This window comes from Chanodichthys erythropterus, chromosome 15 (assembly GCF_024489055.1).
Source record: "Chanodichthys erythropterus isolate Z2021 chromosome 15, ASM2448905v1, whole genome shotgun sequence".
In the NCBI taxonomy this organism is placed as follows: Eukaryota; Metazoa; Chordata; class Actinopteri; order Cypriniformes; family Xenocyprididae; genus Chanodichthys; species Chanodichthys erythropterus.
In genome coordinates, this window is record NC_090235.1 from 17,423,006 (window position 1) to 17,445,458 (window position 22,453).

At 32.1% G+C, this 22,453-nt stretch overlaps 2 protein-coding genes across 5 annotated transcripts in view; one reads left to right on the top strand and one right to left on the bottom strand.

The window, feature by feature from the left end:
* ext1b (exostosin glycosyltransferase 1b) overlaps positions 1-5,315 on the top strand; it is a 103,551-nt gene extending 98,236 nt beyond the window's left edge. The window contains exons 10-11 of the mRNA XM_067411588.1: positions 899-1,070; positions 2,248-5,315. Coding sequence (XP_067267689.1) covers positions 899-1,070; positions 2,248-2,433 — 358 coding nt within the window. The 3' untranslated portion in view covers positions 2,434-5,315. The remainder of the gene's footprint in view (positions 1-898; positions 1,071-2,247) is intronic.
* Positions 5,316-5,829: 514 nt separating this feature from the next.
* The window catches only part of med30 (mediator complex subunit 30), a 39,567-nt gene continuing 22,943 nt past the window's right edge, over positions 5,830-22,453 (bottom strand). For all 4 annotated transcript variants that reach the window (XM_067411691.1, XM_067411688.1, XM_067411689.1 and 1 more), the window contains one exon: positions 5,830-7,331. In XM_067411691.1, the coding sequence (XP_067267792.1) occupies positions 7,236-7,331 (96 nt within the window). In that variant the 3' untranslated portion in view covers positions 5,830-7,235. The remainder of the gene's footprint in view (positions 7,332-22,453) is intronic.

Below are 22,453 nucleotides of genomic sequence, written 5' to 3' on the forward strand. Positions count from 1 at the left end.
GCACTGAAAAAGTGTGATGGATCTGGTAAAAGCTTGAGTAATTTAATGAAATGCTGTCTGAAATGAAACACTGTAACACCACAGCTAAATCTCCACAGTTCTCTAAAAAGAAGAGTAACATTGCAGTCGGTAGATGAGGACATTTTTGAAATATGCAGATGATTATATTATATATAAACTCTAGATTAAACACACTCTATTTTTTTTTAAAGTGCAAAATATATGGAAATTAATAATGTCTCTCCATGCACTTAATATCTTTACAAACAGGAAATAGTTAAAGGATTAATTTCCATCATCAGAACACCACAGACAGGAAAAACTAAAGGAACTTCCTTAAAATATCATAAAAATGTGTATGAAAAATGTATTTTCTTAGCAATATAATATATATTTTTTAATTTACTGTATTTAACATGCATAATATGCAAAATTCATGTTGTTACAAAGCAGTTATTTTAGTTTAGTTTAGTTTTATGATTTTTTTGAAATAGCCTTTATATTTTATTTAGCAATTAATTTATTTTATTTTAGTTATTTATTTCCAGCTAATGATTTGAAAGATTTAATCATTTTAAATCTTAAACTCAGATTTTATTGCCAATGCAACATTTCTAATTTTCATTTAGTTTAATTGACATTGGCTTTAGATCACATTGTTCATTAATTGAGTCAGAAAACATGATTTTCAGTTTCCTCAGTAATCTAGAAACTTGCTGCAAGGACACTTGACTGGAAAAGATCCATTGATTTAAAGGGATTTTTTTTTAAGCTAAATGAAAAATCAATATCTTTTATCAACCCAACAAATTGTGCTCATTGTCCTATTGAGCTTTTGAATTTATGATTTGGTTGTCTGTCAGCCTGTCCTTGACAATGTCCGTGTCCTCTTCTCCAGATATTACCACTTCCTGTACACCCACTTCCTGCCAAACAGCCTGAAGAGCATGGTGGACCAGCTGGCCAACTGTGAGGACATCCTCATGAACTTCCTAGTGTCCGCCGTCACCAAGCTGCCGCCCATCAAGGTCACACAGAAGAAGCAGTACAAGGAGACCATGATGGGTCAGGTGAGTGGGAAAACTGCTCTGAAGATGGGTGTAACAGTACACAAATTCATACTCAAATATTTCGGTTCAGTATGCAAACAAACATGCACAAAAAGTAGAATGGACATCGTTTATATAGATATGCTTTGATTTTGCGAACGCATCTGAAAAATAACAGAGACTGAGTGAGCTGCTGACGAATAAGTGCACGATCAAAGTTGTCTTAAACATAAGATGTTCATGTTTTTCTTTCTTCAGTCAGAAAGAAATGAAGGTTTCTGAGGAAAACATTCCCATATAGTGGACTTCACTGGGGTTCAACGGGTTGAAGGTCCAAATGTCAGTTTCAAAGAGCTCTACATGATCCCAGACGAGGAATAAGAGTCTGATCTAGAGAAACCATCAAACATTTTCTAAACAACAATAAAAATAATATACTTTTTAACCACAAATGCTCGTCTTGCACTGCTCTGTGATGCGCCACGCATTACGTAATCATGTTGGAAAGTCCACTATATTGGAATGTTTTCCTCAAAAAACCTTAATTTCTTTTCGACTGAAGAAAGAAAGACAAACATCTTGGATGACATGGGGGTGAGTAAATTATCAGGAAATGTTAATTCTGAAGTGAACTAATCCTTTAACTCTTTCCCCACCATTGACAGAATTTTTCTGACTTTCCGTGTTTTCACTGTTATATGTTAGGGGGCGCTATTGCACATCTTCTGAAAGAGTACAGATCAAAACACAGGCAAAAAAGGAGCAGAAACCAATGATAAAATCATTGTTTTTGCAAAAACATACTTATCTCAGTTTTTTTGTTCAAAATCCTATTTTTATTTAACTTACCCACATTCAAACTTACCTGTAATTATTTCCATTTCGCATAAAGGATCATAAGAATATTAACAGACTTTATTTAAAAACAAACCTACATTATTAGCTAAATGCAGTCTCTAAATTGTAATGTTAACATGCATTCTCTGTAAAACTGCTTTGAAATGATATGTATCGTGAAAAGCGCTATACAAAAGAATAGTTTGTTCAGTAAGCCACCAAAAAAACCTACCAAATCACGACTTGAAAACCAAGATACGTACCGAACCATAATTTTTGTGTACCGTTCCACCCATAGTAGATGAATAAACCTTCATGATCTCGAGAAAAGCGTCTAACGTTGTGCATCTCTTCCTCTCAGTCATCTCGAGCCTCGCGCTGGGCCGACCCGGACCACTTCGCCCAGCGTCAGACCTGCATGAACAAGTTCGCCAGCTGGTTTGGCGGCATGCCTCTGGTCCACTCCCAAATGAGACTGGACCCCGTTCTGTTCAAGGACCAGGTCTCCATCCTCCGCAAGAAATACAGGGAGATCGAGCGGCTCTGACCAGACTGGCGCCCCCTGTCGGACATTCAACAGGGGGCCGCGAGAGACTCTCCGGAGCACAGGAGGACCATAGCGGACGAGCCCGTGGCTCAGATTTCCCTTCAGCACACGAGCAAAGGACGCAAGGACGTGACGGCCTCTGTGGACCTTCAGACACACGTGACACGCTTGTAACTCTTCGGAAGATTTAGTTTTGTTTCAGGGTTGGTGACACAACAGATGAACTGATCTTTCCCAGCACACGAGAGAGTTGTTGGACGACAGGAGGGACGCATCGTTTGTGTTAGCACTTCTTCACCACTCCACATCCGGATACATCCATCTTCCCGCCATCTTCACGTTCTCCGAATCCGTTCTTTCCGAGGTCTCGGAGAAAATGAGCCGGGTTTTGTGTGCGAGTGAGCTCGTATGGTTTTATTTCCAAGTTTTTGAGGTATTGCATTGCAATAAAGATGTTTTTCCAGTGCAAATGTCTAAAAATGTTTCAATCAAGATGCATTTACTTGAGAAGCAACATAAGATAGAAAGTAAAAAAATGTCAATGGGGTTAGAAAAATAATCGTTTTCCCTTTGAATGAAGTTTCCATTGACAGATATTTGTTCTTGTTTTAAACAAACTCAAGATATTAAGTAAAAAAAATCATGAAAATGAAGTTTGTGCTTAAAATATCTGACAGTGGAGTCAAAAAAATATTTTTCTGACCTCTCTTCATTTTGCTGACTTAATATCTTGCTTCTCGAGTGAATGCATCTTGATTTAAGAGCGTTTAGACGTTTTTAAATGACTTTTTTTGCAGTGTAGGGGCTTTTGTTATTTTCAAAAGACTACATAATGATCATTTAGATTCAGTGGAATTGATTCAATGTAGGTTGAAAAGTTCACAAACGCAGAAGGGTGCAAAGTAAATTGCATTCGTAACGGCGTTCCCTCTTATTAGCGGCATAGCCAGCGTTTAAACACCCTGCAGTATTTTATTGCTTTTATTTTTAAAAAATGGTGCCAAGACTAATGAGTTGCCTTAAGTGGCTTATCAAACCTAATTAATTCATGTAAATCCACTTAAAAAAAAAAATTAATTAGAATTCCCCAAATCCTCACAGCCAGACTTGGAAAAACGAGCATGGACGCCGTCTGTTTAGACGAGAAAAGTTTGCATCGTAAGGACTTGCGGCCGTAGTTTAAGTGAGACGTCTCTCACCTCCTTTATCTTCCCTGTCGCTGTGAAAAATGAGCTGTCCGTCAAAGTTCAATGGCACTGCCTCATTCCTCCCTCCTATTTTAAACTCGACTCCTTCGCATATAAAACTCACTCAGCCACAAATGGACACCCGGCTAATTTATGTCCCCTGCAAAAGCGACATCTGCCGTACATCCTTTCTGGTTGATTTCCGGCTCTCGAGACCAGTGTTGTTTCTCTGTGTTTTCCAGAGAGCGGAGCGTGTCGTCAGCCTCCGCTCACAGGTACTTGAATGTCTGATGACTTGAAGGAGTGCTGTGCTTTAGTGGCCTTTTGTGAAGGTGACTGGACTTAAAATGTGCCAGCTGTGAGCCAAAGCCTTTTTATTTTCCTTTTCGCTTTCCCTTCACATTATGCATCAGAATTCATATCGTACACTACGTCACGCATATCTGACACTGAATGTTGTTTAGGAACCCGTTCTGCAGACTTCAATTGTTGTGCATTGTATTTTAATAAGCTTTTCGACAGCGATTATCAGAACCGAGTGAAAAAACCTAATTATGGTCTGAATGAAATTTTAAAGCGTTTCGTCCATCTTGACATTTACGTTTGGGTGCTTGCTTGAATCTTGTTATACAAGTATGTGAATTAATTTCAAGTCCCTGAAAGCTTCTACTATAATTGCCCTCTTAACGGTTGCTTTTGTAATTAGTTTTGACTTTTTGTTTGAACACAAACGGCCCACATCTGGTTGAGTTTTAAGTTCAGCAAACCGATTTAAATTATGTTTATCGTCTGGCCTCACAAGACGCTTCAAAAGCGTGACTTATCACTGTACATACGGCTGATTATATATACCGTCTGAGATCGTTTCAGGGGGCAGCTGTGCGCATCAAATGTCTGTTTTGATTATTATGTACATCCCACCCTGTCTCTATGCCCTTGCCAACACTGTCATCAGGGCTTGTGATACGCTGAACATCGTCCAGATCTGCCCGAGGCCCTTGTCATGTGTACGGACGACACTGATAGGTGTTTGCATTGATGCCAGTGTTATTTTAATTACCCAGCTTAACGTGACAAAGCCATTCATTTGAAATTGGCCGGTTGAATGCTGCTGCTACAAACACACTCTTGCAAGATCACCAAAGAATCTTGGCGAATTTAAACTCATTGCTTAGGCGAAGTAATTTGTCATGGTTTCTATACGTGTTCATCATTCTCATTTTAGTCTCGAGGCTGACTAGTAAATCTGCATACTAATTTTAACTTACTTCATCTGCATACTTACATTACGTTCTGTGATTAGCAATAAGCAATATGCTCAAAAACATCACTGATCTCTCCGTGATTGTGCCTTTTGATTCGAGTGAATTGAGTTCGCGACACCCGAAACGGTCTTTCGAATAATGTTGCGTCATCTGCCGACACTAATGAGGTTTCACAGCATCCGACTGTATTGCTCACGTTAGGCTGAGACTTGCATGACCACTTTAGACTATTTATGAGTAAATACTGGTTTGTTTTTGGGTTTTTTTTGTTCAGATCTGTTTGTTTTGCTCCCTCCTGTCCTGACCTGTCATCCCAGTAATTAACAGATGACTTTTTATAGAGGTAATAAAAAAAAAATTGCAAAATGCCAATTTTGTATGGATGATTTATAAGAAAATGAATAAAGTCATATTTGATGCTATCATGATGTGACTTGTGTATTTTTTATTTTATTTATTTTTTTGATGTAAAGAGGTTACGGATGAGGGAAAAAAATAAGTTGGTTTCATTCAAATCATACTGTTATATTAATATCACTGAACCAGCCCAATTACATTAACCCTCTCTTCGATTAGCTCCATCATGGTCAAAAGTGACCGAAGCCTTGAAATGTAACTTTTTTTTGTTTTTCAGGAAAACCAATGTAATAGTTTTGTTCAATAATATTTTTTGATTATAATTTCATATTTTGAGGGTATTTTATGATACTATGCAATATTTATAACATTTTTTAGTAGCTATTTTTCCCCATTGAAAAAATGCACAATTTTTTTTCTAATATATTTTAAAATAATTTTTCAGTTAAAGCAGTATTTTATGTTAAAATAGAGACAAGGCATTTAAAATCCAATTTTTTCAAGGCAGAATAGTGCCATCTGGTGGGAGTAAAAAAAGAAAAACCTATGTAATGCCATGTAGTGTAAACGCTAGATGCCTGTGGCTTATAAATTCTCTAGTGGTTTTTAAACAAATACTTTCATTGACACTTGAATTTATACTTTTTGTCAAGGTTTAGATGTTTTTGGTTTGAAATGTTGATTTGAAGCGTCAGTTTTTGCATTAATTTTACTACAGTCAAACCTGAACATAGAGGACATTTTGTTACACAAAAGATCAAAATTCAATAAAAATGTAACAAAAATGAACAGGAATGTTTTACCACAGATTAATCAATCTGGATCTGATTTGATTTCAACTTCTAATTTGAGTCTACTCAATTTTACCATATTGTTAGTCACACCAGTTCATTTGTGTGTAAATGGTGTGTTTGTGTGTGTGTGTTTTGTACACTCAGTGTTTTAGAGTGTAACTTCTTCCTTGCTGAATGAAGGGAGAAAAAAAGTTTTTTCAGTCATTTTTGACAAGAGAAACAGAGGGTTAATTTAGAAATAGCTATTTAAGGTAACAATTGCAGGTTTATTGTGCATATTAAACCATGCATGCTAGAATTCAGCACTATTGACTGCATTTACTGCAGAAGGCTGTGCATTTATTTTCTTTTGTGATTTTTTTAATACTAAAATCAGACCATTTATTTCTGTACTTTTGCATTGGTATGGGACAGATTCCAACAAAAAAAAAAAAGAGGCAGTCGACACATGCGTTGGTTTTTATGTAGATATATTAACACCACACTAATAGGCTGTTTCACACAATATTCTCTGTAAGTTATGATTGAGAAATATACAGTTTAAAAGTAAATAGGAGCTATCGCTCATGCAAAACACGAGGACTATACTTGCATAAAAGGTTCATTTTAAAGCATATCTGAGTGAATGAGCAGACTGCTCAGACCTCCTAATGTTCATCAGGCTGAAAATTGAATCCAAGACAGCTGAACCGAATGGTATTTCAACCGTGTGTTATGAATGTAGCAGAGTTTCTCCAGCTCACTCCTCTTTTCGCTTTCTACCTTCTCTCAATTTTGTGCCTCGCTGCTCTTTTCTGCATCCATCTTCCTGCTGAAAACAGCGAACTCAGTTCAAGCCGTGTCGGAAAGATCGTATTTACGAGTTGAACGGCACCACAAAGTCGTAAATATGAGTGGGAAGCTTGGGATTTTCTTTAAGCTACCACAAAACTTAAAGGCATTTAGCAGTGACATTCGCAGGCTTTTTTACGACAAAATGATTGTAACGACAAAGTTTAGAGTGGCTTCATAAATTAAGGACACAAAACACACCTGATGCACATTCTTTTTTCTTCATTTTCCAAAAGTAGAGTTTAAAAACTTTGCTGCGTTTTTATCTTGTTCCAATGAAAGTGACTTGAACGCAGCTGATGTCGTAAACACGACTTCCCAACTCGTAAAAACAAACTTCCCAGGAGGACCTGAACGCACCAACACGTTCAGCTCCTGACAGCCAGCATGGAGTTTATCTCCCAGATGAGGTTTCTGAGCTGGTCCATGATCATCTTCAGCTGTTGATTCTTCTGTTTGAGTTTCTGTGATAAAAAAGGAAATAAACATTTTTCAGTTGTTGAGCAGTTAATATGCAGCACTGGTGAGCAGAACGTTACTGACTTTCCATTTTTCAGCAGCGTAACGGCACAGCTGTTTTCAAAATGGCGTTGTGTTTGTTTTTGTTTTTTCCATAGCTTGACAAAACGCAGCATTAATTTATTATATGTTGTAAAGTCAGTAATGTACAAGTGTGCATCGCTAAGTACTAAGAAATCAGCAACAGAAACTATATTTTACCTGAGATAGAGATGTGATAACAGAATAACATGGCGGCTTTGGGTTATTTTGATCGTACCCAGTCTTTGTTTTTTCTAAAGACTTACTGAAGAGCAGCTAATGAACATCTGAATATCTGTAGTGCATCCTCAAAACAGTTTTGTAATGGCATTAAATAATGTTACGTTTCAATCTCTCCCATACCAATGCAAAAGTACAGAAATAAATGGTATTAAAATCACAAAAGAGAATAAATGCACAAACACTGAGTGTACAAAACACACACACAACACACTATTATACACACAAATGAACTGGTGTGACTAACAATATGGTAAAATTGAGACAAAAGACTCAAATTAGAAGTTGAAATCAGATCAGATCCAGATTGATTAATCTGTGGTAAAACATTCCTGTTCATTTTTGTTACATTTTTATTGAATTTTGATCTTTTGTGTAACAAAATGTCCTCTATGTTCAGGTTTGACTGTAGTAAAATTAATGCAAAAACTGACGCTTCAAATCAACATTTCAAACCAAAAACATCTAAACCTTGACAAAACTAGTCTTTAAGAATGTCTAAGTATAAATCCAAATCTAAAACTTAATAAAAATAAGTATGTCTAAAAACCACTAGAGAATTTATAAGCCACATGCATCTAGTGGTTACACTACATGGCATTACATAAGTTTTCCTTTTTTTACTCCCACCAGATGGCACTAATCTACCTTCAAAAAATTGGATTTTAAATGCCTCATCTCTATTTTAACATGAAATACTGTTTTAATTGAAAAATTAATTAGAAAAAATAGTGTATTGTTTTCAATGGGAAAAAATAGCAACTAAAACTTGTATTAATGTTGCATAGTATCATAAAATACCCTCAAAATTTTAAATTGTAATTAAAAAATATTATTGAATAAAACTATATTACATTAAAAAACAAAAAAAGTTACATTTGAAGGCTTCGGTCACTTTTGACCATGATGGAGCTAATCGAAGAGAGGGTTAATGTACTTAAGTTCAGCAATATTAAAATAACAATATGAGTTGAATCCTAACATTTTAAATCAGTCTTGCTTGAAATTATGATTCAGATATTGATTCATAAACCACTCAGATGATTCCGTGAGTTTGTTCAGTATTTGAAATGATTCATTAAAAGAACCGACTCAAAAGAGTCATTTGCTCATGAATCAGACTAAACTGTTTGCGTTGTGCTTGTATAGCAGCACGCAAGTTTTGTGTTTCATTGTGCTTTTTATATAATCACATAACGTAATATTTGATTTATTTTGCCAATATCATCAATGAAAAGCCATGCAAGGAACACTTTACAGTGTGTAAATAGTAAGCTAGGCTATTAAACGTCAATTAAATTTATTTTCATTGTAAAAATACAACAAGATTACATTAGAGCATCAATCAATTTCATGAAGTGCAATAGCACAGGACAACATGTGACAAACAAGGAATATTATTACATAAGTAGCCTAAATATATTTATCTGGTTCATCTGCATTCAAATGAAGTTTTAAATTATGAGTTTGTTATAAGCATGCATCTTTTCAGCTTTACATATACTTTATTTAGCAACATGGAATTAATGTGCGAGACTTCCATTTTATCAGATGTAAATAACTAGACGAATAACAGTGCAATAAACACTAAAACTATTGTGATTATAAGATAAAATACCATGATAACAAATATAAAGCAGCATGTTTTTGTACAGGTAGAATACCCCGAAGCCTCGCACATTCAAGTTTAACATAGGTGGATAAAGCAAGTCGATAAAGTCAAGATGTTTTGCTGTTTTTCGACTAAACTGAAAGAAGAATAAATGTGATACCAGAGGCTTTGACTGTTGCATGATCGCTGGTATTGCAGGAGAAACAGCGAAAGGTTCTCTGGCCAAAAACACCTTGTTAAAGAAAGTGGCCAGAGGAAAATGTCATGCAAACTGACAGTGCTGTGCATCTCCGAAGCTTCATGGTGTTATAATAATGCGCTTCAACCGTCCCATACAAGCTGCTGGGAGTGTAATAGTGTTTACTTGGCACACTTTAGGTCCCTTAACAGTGCTCCATTTAGATGCTGTAGTAGTGCATGAGCACTGCTGACCATCTGTATCCTTATATAGCCACAGTCCACCCGTCTGAAATGAATAGCCCACTTCACTGGGACAATGCACCATGTCACAAAGCATTCATCATCTCCACCTTGTTCTGTTGTGGGAATAGCTTGTGACTTCAGCTTGTTCCAATGGCAACACGGTCCCCTGATCTCAATCCAGTAGAGCATTAGTTAACATTCAGTTATCCTCTAACCATTCAGAAACGTCCTAAAACTTCTTCCCGAGTCTCTCCATCAGTGTCGACTCCGGTTTGAACAATGTAAGGCTGAACATAGTCGTCATTTTGTCTGCGTGAGATTCTCCAGCTTTGTTGTTGTTGTTGAGCTGTTAAAGCTCCGCCCTCTTCTGGAAAGGGATTTTTAAAGTGCATTTAAAGGGACACACACAAAAATGGCATGTTTTTGCTAGTGAAACGATTCGTCATTTCCTAAAAAAATACAACTGTATATGCTTTATAAACACAAATGTTCGCCTTCTAAGTGCTTTCGCCAAAACCGAATTTCTGTATTCTTCAAAACGCTTACGTTGAATGTCCCACGCCTTCCCTATTCTACTTACGGAAAAAACTAAACCGGCACCGCGTTTGTTCCAGAAGGGAACCTTATATACACGCTTATACGCAAATTTGTGTCTAACTTAAAATTTAGACCAGCTAAAATATAGCTATTGTTAGACCAAAACATCTTATCAATTAATTAAGTAATAAAGACATGTAATAAAGTAATAAAGAAATTTAATAAAAACAGAATATTGCTTCAGCCTTATTCAAAGGCCGCGGAAACATGGATTCGTTTGTTACGCACTTCAATACATTCCACAACCTACGTTCTTGGTTTTCTTCCTATTTATTAAATATAGGGAATTGGTTGATGAAACATTGATTGAAATTAAGATACAATTTCTGCAAAACGAAATTCACTTACTATAAAACAAAACTTAATGAAGCGGTCTAACTCATGTCTGTCCCGCTGCATTTGTCTCCCGAAATTGCGCATCCGTCATGCACTTTTCATAATCAACAACATAGGTGACATTTTAAAAATTATAATATTAGGCTATAGCCCAATGTTTAAATATAAATATGAAACTAAATTGGCTAGGCCTACATTTTTGTCCCTCTGGCCGACGAATGCGCCGGCGCGTTCTGATGGATTTTCTCCTCATGACAGAAACAACTTAAAATAGGCCTTCCGTCATTTTTGGCGATAGCCTACGGATTAGTGCAAGACTACAAATGGTCTACTTTTTTAAATTTTATTTTATATTTACGCTCACAAAAACAACACCTTGTAGGCTACTTTTGTAAAATAGAATAAATAAAAACAGGGTGCGCTTTCAGCCGTCTCTCCGCGAGAATCTTTCTGAAAAGTCTCAAAAATTCATTTAAACTCGGCGAATAACTGTACCTAAAAGAAAGAAACATCTCCATTTGATATTTGGTTTTAATGAGTAAATTAGCCTAAATATTTATTCCTGCCGGTATTTTAGTCTGCGATATCAAAATCATTAAACATTATATATGCCTATCATATGCTAGGCTATAATATTATTCGATAATACACAATGCTGGGTTAAAAACAACCCAAGTTGGGTTGAAAATGGACAAACCCAGCGATTGGGTTGTTTTAACCCAACTGTTGGGTTAAATGTTTGCCCAACCTGCTGGGTAGTTTTATTTAATCCAACTATTGTTTGAAAATTACTATATGGCTGACTTAAAATGAATCTAAAATGAAATTAAAATGTTCATTTATTAAACATATTAATAAATGTTAATTTTCAACATATTTTGGGTTCATTTTAAGCAAGCAATACAGTAATTTTTAAACAATAGTTGAGTTAAGTAAAACTACCCAGCAGGTTGGGCAAACATTTAACCCAACAGTTGGGTTAAAACAACCCAATCGCTGGGTTTGTCCATTTTCAACCCAACTTGGGTTGTTTTTAACCCAGCATTTTTTAGAGTGTAACATCAAATAAATCAATGTAATGATAATTCACTGTTAAATCAGTTTTTGTAAACTGTGGGGCAGATGGACTCAGGTGCAAGGCGTTAATTTGTGTTTATAAAGTATATACAGATGTATTTTTTTTCGAAAATGAGCGATGGTTTGTCTAGATAAGACTCTTATTCCTCGTCTGGTGTCGTTTAAAACTCTTTGAAGCTGTAATTTTGACCTTCAACCATCTGCAGGGCATTGAATAAGGAAAATAATCCTGGAATTTCTTTTCAACTGAAGAAAGAAAGACATGAACATCTTGGATGACATGGGGGTGAGTGAATTATCAGGAAAATTTTATTTAAAAGTGGACTAATCCTTTAAAAAGCTGAGCTCGAGGAACAGGCCTGGCAGAAGAAGAGCTGAACTCCTGTCTAGCACCATTAAGACACAATAAAGACTCGCTACAAGTGAACCGGTCCCAGCTGGTTCAGGCCAGAGCACTACATTGATCGCTTCTTCTCTTCCTAGCAGGGTCAACCTGGATCAGGATCGCTGCAGGAACGCTGACAGCACTTGTTGTGAAGCACTGAAACACGGTCCTGAGGCGAGCTCGGAGGACAGAGAGGTTTGATGGTGAGTATCAGATGTTCGCTGTGATGAAGGGCTCTCGTGGCTTCCAGCGTTTCAGAAGCTCTCAGGACATTTGCTTGCTTCTTGTCAAGCACTAAAAGCCATCGTGAACTACTTCATGTCGATGTGACCTGCACACTTACTTACACTCTTCGAGAAAAAGGTTCAGTGTGAAACTCTGGGGTTTTTCACACAATTTCAAAGAACACTTTTTGCCAAAAAGCAGAAATGTCTTTAATTATTCCATAATACTTTCATGTTTAATGGGTTATTTCAGTTTTTTCTACTGATTCGACTCACTTAGTATGTTTACTTCTATTCAAGCTGTTATGCTCATAAAATTTCATTAGAATTAAAACAAAATCATTTAAAGTGAAACAAATACATAAAACGGTTCTATATATGAAGCACCTACTTTTGCTTCTAAGAGTGTAAACTTTAGTATGTACTTGTTTAGTATTCTGACTATTAAAGGGACGGTTCACACAAAAATATTTTTCATTCTAATATTTTTTATATTATTTAATCCAGGGTTATTATAGTTGAAATGAAGCTTGAAATAAAATAAATGATAACTGAAATAATATAAAATATTTTATTTCAACTATAGTTGCCAAGGCAACATTTCTAATTTTCATTTAGTTTAACTTGATCTACTAAAATAATAAATTGAATAAAATTCAAATTCAAATCAAAACTGAAATAAAAATTAATACAATATTATATATATATATATATATATATATATATATATATATATATATATATATATATATATATATATATAAAGGCATATTTTAAAAAACAAAAACATAAAATAAATTACAAAAATGGACGACAAAATTACTAAAAAGTTAACTAAAATTTAAATAAAAAAATTTAAAATATAAATCTCAACCTTTGTCTTTCGAAGAAAATACAATAAAATACAAAATAAAATTATTAAAAAAATGATTTAAAAAAAAAAAAACGATGTACTAAAATAAAAAATCTAAGACAGAAATAAAAATTAAAAACTTATAAAAATGACAAAAACAGACAGCAAAATTACTAAAATGAAAATGGCAAATATTAATAAAAACTATAATAGTATCTCAATGATACTAAAATTACTCTGATTTAATTACCATTTTTGTCCAGAAATTGAACGTCAAAGGGCATCAAAAACCCACAATGGATTCAATTGATTTTCATTTTATGGCCAAAAAAAAAATTAAATAAAAAATTGTGTTTCACAGACAAAAGGAGAGTCATAGAGGTTTGAAGGACATGAGGGTGAGTGAACGATCCCTTTAAGGTCATGGACAACAGCCCAAGTATTTCATACTATTTGAATGTTGGTGTCTATAAACACAATCTTCTGCAGAGGACAATCAGAAGAGAAAAACTGCACTTCCTCTTTCATATAAGCTCAAGCATGCGTCTGATTCTCGCACCTCATCGACTCTCGGCGAGATCAAAGCAGCCGCTCTCGATAATGTGCGCAGAGGGAAGAGTTTTTGATCAAACGCCGACTGATTAAAATTCAGATTCGTTCAAATGTGCTGTGTTTTACACTCTGACTGACAGCTGATGATGTGCTGGAGACAGGGAACCATTTTGCAAAGAAAAGTGTTTTTTGCAACAGCACCCAAAACTGTGAGGAGCACAAACGAGTCTCTGAGGTGTGAACAGATTAACAACGAGATCTGACACGAGAGCTATCGAGAGCTGTGGCTAAAACACCAGTTCACAGTGCAGAAAGAAACACATTTTAGTAGAATAAAAGCAAATGCAAGTCTTCGTTATAAAAGCTGTAATCCACTAATCCACCTCGTCTCTCTCAACTCGTTTCTGTGAGTATCAACATATCAACATCTCAAACGCAACCATGGAGATCTGCTTATTTATTTCAAGACTCAATAAAATAAAATAATAAAAATAAAATAAAATAAGATAAAATAATGAAAAAAAATTTAAAAAATAAATAAATTGATAGAATAATAAAAAAATAAATAAAATAACATTAAATTATAAAAAATAATAATGAAAAGAAATAAATAAAATAATTAAAAAAGAAAATGAAAATAACATAAAATAAAATTATGAATAAAATAAAAATACAATAATATAACAAAATAATGAAAAATAAAATAAATTCTTAAAAAAATAAAGTAACAAAATAATGAAGAGATTAAATAAAGTAATAAAAATAAAGGGATAAAATTAAAATAAAATTAAATTAAAATTTAAAAAAATTAAATAAAAATATTTAAAAACAAATTTATAAAAATAAAGTAAAATAAAATAATGAATAAAATAAAAATATAATAATAAAACAAAAATGAAAAATAAAATAAATTATTAAAAAATTAAAAAAAAATTACAATTCACAAAATTAAAATAGAAAATATAAAAAAATAAATTAATAAAAATAAAGTAAAATAACAAAGATTAAATAAAAAATAAAATAAAATAAATAATAAATTAAGATGAAATAATGAAACAAAATAAAAAATAAATTGATAAAATGGTAAATAAAATAAAATAATAAAATAAAATAAAAACATGAAACTATAAAAAAAACAAAAATAAAATGAAAGAAAGAAAGAAAAATAAAATAAATAATTAAAATAATAAAAATAAAAGAATATATTGAATAAAAGAAAATTATAAAATAACAAAAAATAAAATAATTAAAATGAAATAAGATAAAATAATGAAAAAATTTAATTATAAAAAATAACAAAAGAAAGAAAAAATAAAATGAATAATTACAAAAATAAAATAAATAATAAAAATAAAATAATATAAAATAATGAAAAAATTATAAAAAAAATTAAAATAAAGAAAGAAAGTAGGTGTATTTCCCTGAACAGAGTCTTGTCAGTGAATTAGCACTTCCTCTCCCATGTCGACTCTCTCGTAGAGGAAATGATGTGGACAGTGTGTTTTGGCATTAATGCTGCTGCTGAACGTCCAAAAACTGAAGCAGCTTCATCAGCTGTTTATTCTGATCAAAGCTGAAGCCAGATGGCTCTCTGTGTGTTACATGAGAAGACTGCTGATGGCAAGAATGCAGTAAATGATGAGTGACAGAAATCTGCACAACTGCCCTTCAACAAAACTCCTGCAGACGACGATTCGAGCAGAAAAGATGGAAACGGCTAAAAATACAACTGGAGGATAACTTGACTGGGATTCCAGAGACCCAGAAGTTATACATAAAAATAGTCATTTATAAAGTAATTTATTCCTTTTTAATACATATATACTACCATTCAAAAGGGTTTTTTTATGTTTTTGAAAAAAAGTCTCACCAAGGCTGCATTTATTAGATTAAAAATACAGTAAAAACAGTGTAAAATTATTTTACATTTTTAATGTAAATCAGCTGTTTTCTATGTGAATATAAAGTAAAATGTAATTTATTCCTGTGATCAAAGCTGAATTTTCAGCATCATTACTCCAGTCTTCAGTGTCACATGATCCTTCAGAAATCATTCTAACATGATGATTTGATGCCCAAGAAACATTTATGATTATTATCAATGTTGAAAACACAGCTGTGCTGCTTTAGATTTCAGTGGAAACATGTCTTTACAGTCACTTTTGATCAATTTAATGCATCTTTGCTGAATAAAATCTAATTTTCCTTCAACAAAAAAAGTCTGACTGACTGTTAGTACTGGGGTCCCACTGAAATAAAATAAAATAAATTATTTTAAAAATAAAATAATAAAAATAAAACAGAAAATAATGGAAAAATAAATAGAATATTAAAAAATAAATTAATAAAATAAATAAAAAAAGAATAAAATAAAATGAAAATTAAACAAAATAATAAAAAAATTAAAATAAAATAAAATATTAAAAACAAAATAATAAAAATAACAAAATAATGAAAAAATTAAATAGCAAAAATTAAATTAATAAAATCATAAAAAATAAAATAAAAATTCAACTAAAGAAAAATAATAAAAAATGATTAAAAAATAAAAATAAAATAAAATAATAAAAATAATAAAAAATAAAAAATAGTAATAATAAATTAAAAATAAAATAATAAAAAATAAAATCAAAATAAATCAACAAAATAATAAAAATAATATAAAAAATTATAAATCAAAATAACAGAAAAATAAAATAAAAAAATAAACAAAATAAAATATAAAAAAATAAATTAATAAATTGATAATTAAAAAATAAAATAATAAAATAACACGAAATGATAAATGAGCCCAAACTTTTGAACGATAGTGTAGATAAATATATTTATAAATATTTGCTTGCGCCACAAATGAAGCAGCATGTAAAGCCACGCTCTGATATAAGCAGCAGTAAAGAGAGACTGTGTAAAATGTCAAAGTATTGAAGGTTGTCTCCATTGATCACTGCTCAGCTCCACAGCGTTTTTCAATCTCTCGACACCAGACGGCTGTCAGCCTGCGGTATTGATTTTGCTGTTTATTGTTAGTTGGTTTACAGTGCTTGTATCAACCCTTCGTGACCGATCCCTGCCCACTCCATCTGCAGCTGAAACAGACATGAACGTAGGCCGGCTGCTGAATTAACATAAACCGATCTAGTTGCAAATGATTTGCAAATGATCTCCTTTCCTCTCTCAAACGTCTCATTATTTTGGTTCCACTAGAGCACTTCCTAAACAAGAAGCTAAACTCAATTAAACACACAATGTTCAGGTTGAAAAGTTCATCAGATCTTCAAAGCAAGGATTGGGATTTGAGCTAAACAGTGCGCTGTGCGACCGGGACGAGTGGGAGTGGAAGGATTGATGGAGAAACCAAACGGAGAGGAACTAAAGCCCGACCCGCTGCGAGGAGACGCCGGAGGAGGAAGGAGGTCTCCAAAGATCAGAGGTGAAGGACGAGAGGAGCGATGAAAGAAAGAGTGATGGATATGGAGGAGTGTATTAGAGAAAGCGCAGCCTGTCGAATGGCAATGCGAGCTGAAGCGTCTTCTTCTTGTCAGTCTGTAATGCTTAAACAAGACAATTCATTTATGCACAATCGCTTCAATGCAATGACATCTCACTATAAATGTCTTAAAAAACAACAAATGTTATGTATGTTTTTTTGCATTAAGAAAATGAATACTTTTTATTATATATGCATGTCAAATTTCTCCAAATACTCCTACTGTAATTGTTAAAAAATAAAAAATGTTTTTACACAATATGTTTCTAGGAGATATATATAAATATACACTGTATGTATACATTCATATAATTAATAAATTAATTAAAGTAATGAGAATGAGATCATTAAACTCTTACATCTATATATTTTTAAAAAAAAATCTATACTTTAAAAAATGTAAAAAAAAAATAAGAAAAAAATTAAAAACTGATATATAAATATGTAAATTTTACATACACACACTATATATATATATATATATATATATATATATATATATATATGTGTGTGTGTGTGTGTGTGTGTGTGTGTGTGTGTGTGAGATATATATTTATATTCATAAACGTTAAATAAAAACGTTGTTGTATAAATATCTAAATTATCATCATACACATATATATATAAAAATAAATATAAAAACATTGAAAAACAGAAACATAGAAAACATTATATATATAAAATATATATATATATAATCAACATTTTTGAATGTTTTTATATCTATTTAACATTTATGAAAATAGAGATTTAAGAGAAATAAATAAACGTATGTATATATATATGTGTGTGTGTGTGTGTGTGTGTGTGTGTGTGTGTGTGTGTGTGTGTGTGTGTGTGTGTGTGTGTGTGTGTGTGTGTGTGTGTGTGGCCTATTATAGGTCTATGATTTATTTATTTTTTTTATCTTTTTTTCATAAATATTAATATATATATATATATATATATATATATATATATATATATATATATATATATATATATATATATATATATATATATATATATATATATATGTAAATGTTTATTATTTTCTTTAATAAATTTAGTTTTTTAATAATATACTTTTAATTGTGAAAGAATATTATTATAAAAAAAGAAAAAAATTATAAACTAAAATATAAATATCTATATTATATATTAAATATATGTACTGTATAGGATGATTTCATTACTGTATTAAAGTAATTATTTAGGCCTAATTTTTATTTATTTATTTATTTATTTATTTATTTATTTGAAAAAAAAATTATATTATATTATATATATATATATATATATATATATATATATATATATATATATATATATATATATATATATATATATGCAAAAGAACTGTTAATACTGCTAAAAATATGCTTCATTTTCGTTATGCAAAAATACACAATGGTGCTAAAGACATTATTAAAACAAGAGAAAGCTTCTTTTAAAGACGGATTGTGTGATTCCCGATCAGGCCTGTCCCTGCGTCCCTCTCTCTTTCATCTCGTCTCGGACTGTCAGGAGCTTTACTGCATCTCTGCGCTTCCCAGGCAGCATAAAGGAGAGATGAGCAATAGAAATCTTTCAGAGAGAGCGTAGCAGTAATTCCATTTTAAAGCCTATAGTGAGAGAGATGTAATTTTAGCCTCGGCGCTCTTATGGGAAAAAGGAAAAACTCTGGATTTGGCTGAGGAGACAAAAAGGGCTTGTTTTGAAACTGCATCACATTCCCTCACAGGTGCATGAAGAATCAGAGCAGTGTCAGTTCAGTTCATATCTGAGCAGAGATTTATGGAGGTGAATCTGTATAATCTGATATTGTGAAGAGCTTTCAGTAACTGAGAAGGAACTCCAGATTTCTAAATGACTTAAATATGGGCTGATTGTCACACAAAGCTTAGGCTTCAGAGGACTTTCTGAAGACAACGAGAGGGTGAGAATGACTGAATGTTCATTTCTGAGTGGACTTTATAGGAAATAATCCTCTTTTCCTGTTTCCTTGTTTATCATTGTTTGAGTTCAAACTAGGAATGTCCCGAGCCTATCTCAAGGATCAGTATTAAGGCCGTTTAAGCATTTTTTAACTGAATAAAAATAAAATAATGAAAAAATAAAATAATAAAATATAAATTGATAAACTAAACTAAAATAAAATAAAATAATATGAAATTGTAAAAAATAAAATGAAAGTAAGAAAAAAATATTAAAAAATAAAAAAATACAAATACAAAAATAAAACAAAACAATAAAAAATAAAATATAAAAAAATTAAAAGTTACAAAATAATGAAAAGATTAAATAATACATGAATAAAATTAAATAATAAATAATAAAATTAAATAATAAAAATTAAATAAAATCGTAACAAATAAAATTAAATTAAATAATAAAAAATAAATTGATAAAATAATAAAAATACAAATAAAATGAAAGAAAGAAAAAATAAAATAAATAATTAACAAATAAAAATAAAATAATGAATGAAATAAAATATAAAATAAAGTACAAAAAACTAAAAAACTAAAAAAGAAAGGATCTCAAGGATAAGTATCGGGGCTGATTAAGCATTTTTTTAACTGAATAAAAATAAAATAAGATAAAATAATGAAAAAATAAAATAATAAAACATAAATTGATAAAATAATTAAAAATAAAATAAAATAATATGAAATTGTAAAAAATAAAAATAAAATGAAAGTAAGAAAAAAATACAAAAATAAAAATACAAAAATAAAACAGATTAATAAAAAATTAAATATAAAAAATAAATTAATACAGTTACAAAATAATGAAAAGATTAAATAAAAATAAATGAATAAAAGAATAAAAATAAAATAAAATAATAAAAATAAAAATAAAATTAAAAATAAATTGATAAAATACAAAATAAAAATAAAATGAAAGAAATAAAAAATAAAATAAAATAAATAACAAATAAAAATAAAATAAAATAATGAACGAAATAAAATAATAAAAATACATATATAAAAATAAAAATATATAATAATAAAAAATAAAAATAAAATATAAAAAAGTAAAAAATAACATGAAATTATAAAAACAAAGAAAGAAAGAAAGAAAGAAAGAAAGAAAATAAGAAAGAAAGAAAGAAAGAAAGAAAGAAAGAAAGAAAGAAAGATAGAAAGAAAGAAAGAAAGAAAGAAAGAAAGAAAGAAAGAAAGAAAGAAAGAAAGAAAGAAAGAAAGAAAGAAAGAAAGAAAGAAAGAAAGAAAGAAAGAAAGACTATGAGTCCACTATGAGTGGACTTTATAGGAAATAATCCTCTTTTCCTTGTTTTTCGTTGTTTGGGCTCAAACTAGGGATGTCCCGAGCCCATCTCAAGGATCAGTATCGGGCCGATTAAGCATTTAACTGAACGGTATTAGCTCTCCTAAGCGCGATCTTTTATTTTCCGTCAGCTGTCGTGCAGTTTGCCAACTGCCACTAAAATGAAAAGAAGGAGCTCAAATGAAATGTGCAGGAACCAATGAGGTTTGCTATAGTGTGTCACAAAAGCACACACATGCTTCCGTGTTTAGCATATTTGATGCGCACTTTGGTAACGAATCACTCGTAAGTCATTTACTATTTATTATTTTCTGTCATTGCCATAATTTGCAATTATTCTGCTTATTGATATAAATTTCTTGTATTTTATATATACAATATACAATGACTCGGATCGGGTTAGTAAGACATTTTTTTTGAAAGATTAATAGTTATATTCAGCAAGGATGCATTAAAATGATCAAAAGTAACAGTAAAGACATTTATAATGTTACAAAAAAAAAATTCAAATAAATGCTTTTGAACTTTCTAATCATCAGGGGGGAGAAAAGAAAAAAATGTACCACATTTTCCACAAAAAATATGAAGCAGCACAATAAAATAATCATAAATGTTTCTTAAACAGCAAATCATCATATTAGAATGGTTTCTGAAGGATCATGTGACACTGAAGACTGGAGTAATGATGCTGAAAATTCAGCTTTGATCACAGGAATAAATTACGCTTTACTATATATTCACATAGAAAACAGCTGATTTACTTTCTAAAAATATTTCCCAATTTTTCATGTAAGACAATGCATCCTTATTGAGCATAAGAGACTTATTTCAAAAACATTAAATAAAATGTTACCACCCCTAAACTGTGAAAATGACTAAAATTAAAACAAAAACATTCAAAATATTAATAAAAACTACAATAGTTTCTCAACGATACTAAAAACAACCTTCCAGACCCCGAGTGGCTTTAATTTGTTGTTTAAATGTTAACACAACCAATGCATGAAAAAAATCTAATTATTCATACACTAGAACAAAGTAATAACAGGAAAACAAACAGCAATTGCTCAACCTGAAGTGCAATGAACCGCCATGAAATGTTTTCTATTTTTTGCATGTCCCTTTTTCCGTGCCCCAAGCATGCTGGGTCTTCCTCCCTGACCCCGTGAGCACCAATTAAAACTCCTCTGGCCGGCAAACCTGTTCTAATGGATGACATATGAACTGACTAATCATGTGGAGAATTGAGTGCCTCCTGCGAGCGGTGTGTGTGTACGGGGAGGACTATCTCCTCTGAACCCGCCTCATTATGGTTCTGGGGTGTTTGTTTATCAGAGCACAGCTCCACCACAGGCCCTCGGCCCCGGCCCTGCTCCAGAGATAACGGTAAACGCCTGTACCGCTGCCGCAGCCTCTGCCGTTGTTGATTATGCTCACGGTATCTGCCTTCTGAGAGGCCTATTTGAAATTACAAACATTCTCCTCTCACAATTCTCACTTTCTCTTTTGAATGAAAGAGGATAGACGGGGTAATTAACAGAGTATTAAAAAAAAAACACTGAAAAGGGGGGGAGCGAGGAAGAAAGAGTGCAAGAGAGGTGGTGGAGAATAAATGAGAGCAGCCGTCTCTCCAAGGCCTTCTTAATGGGCTGTGACAGGAATTTATTAACAGTTAGAGCAGTGTTCAATCAAAGCGCCTGCCCGGATGAGTTGACAGTGCTTCAACTACAGTGGACCTTTGGATGGCCTCACACATCTGTGGGGCCCTGAGGGGCTCCTGGGACTCTCACACCAAAGCAGTTAGAGAGTCAAGAAGACAGGAGGGATGACAGGCTTTCAGTAAATTATCCTCTAGAGTCAGATGATGCATATTTCAGACCAGCGTTTGTGTACTTCCTGTTTGCACCACGTGACTGAAACCCACACTCGATTAAGAGCCTTTCACACCAAGGTAACTGTAACTATGAAGTTTTAAAGAGGACTTATT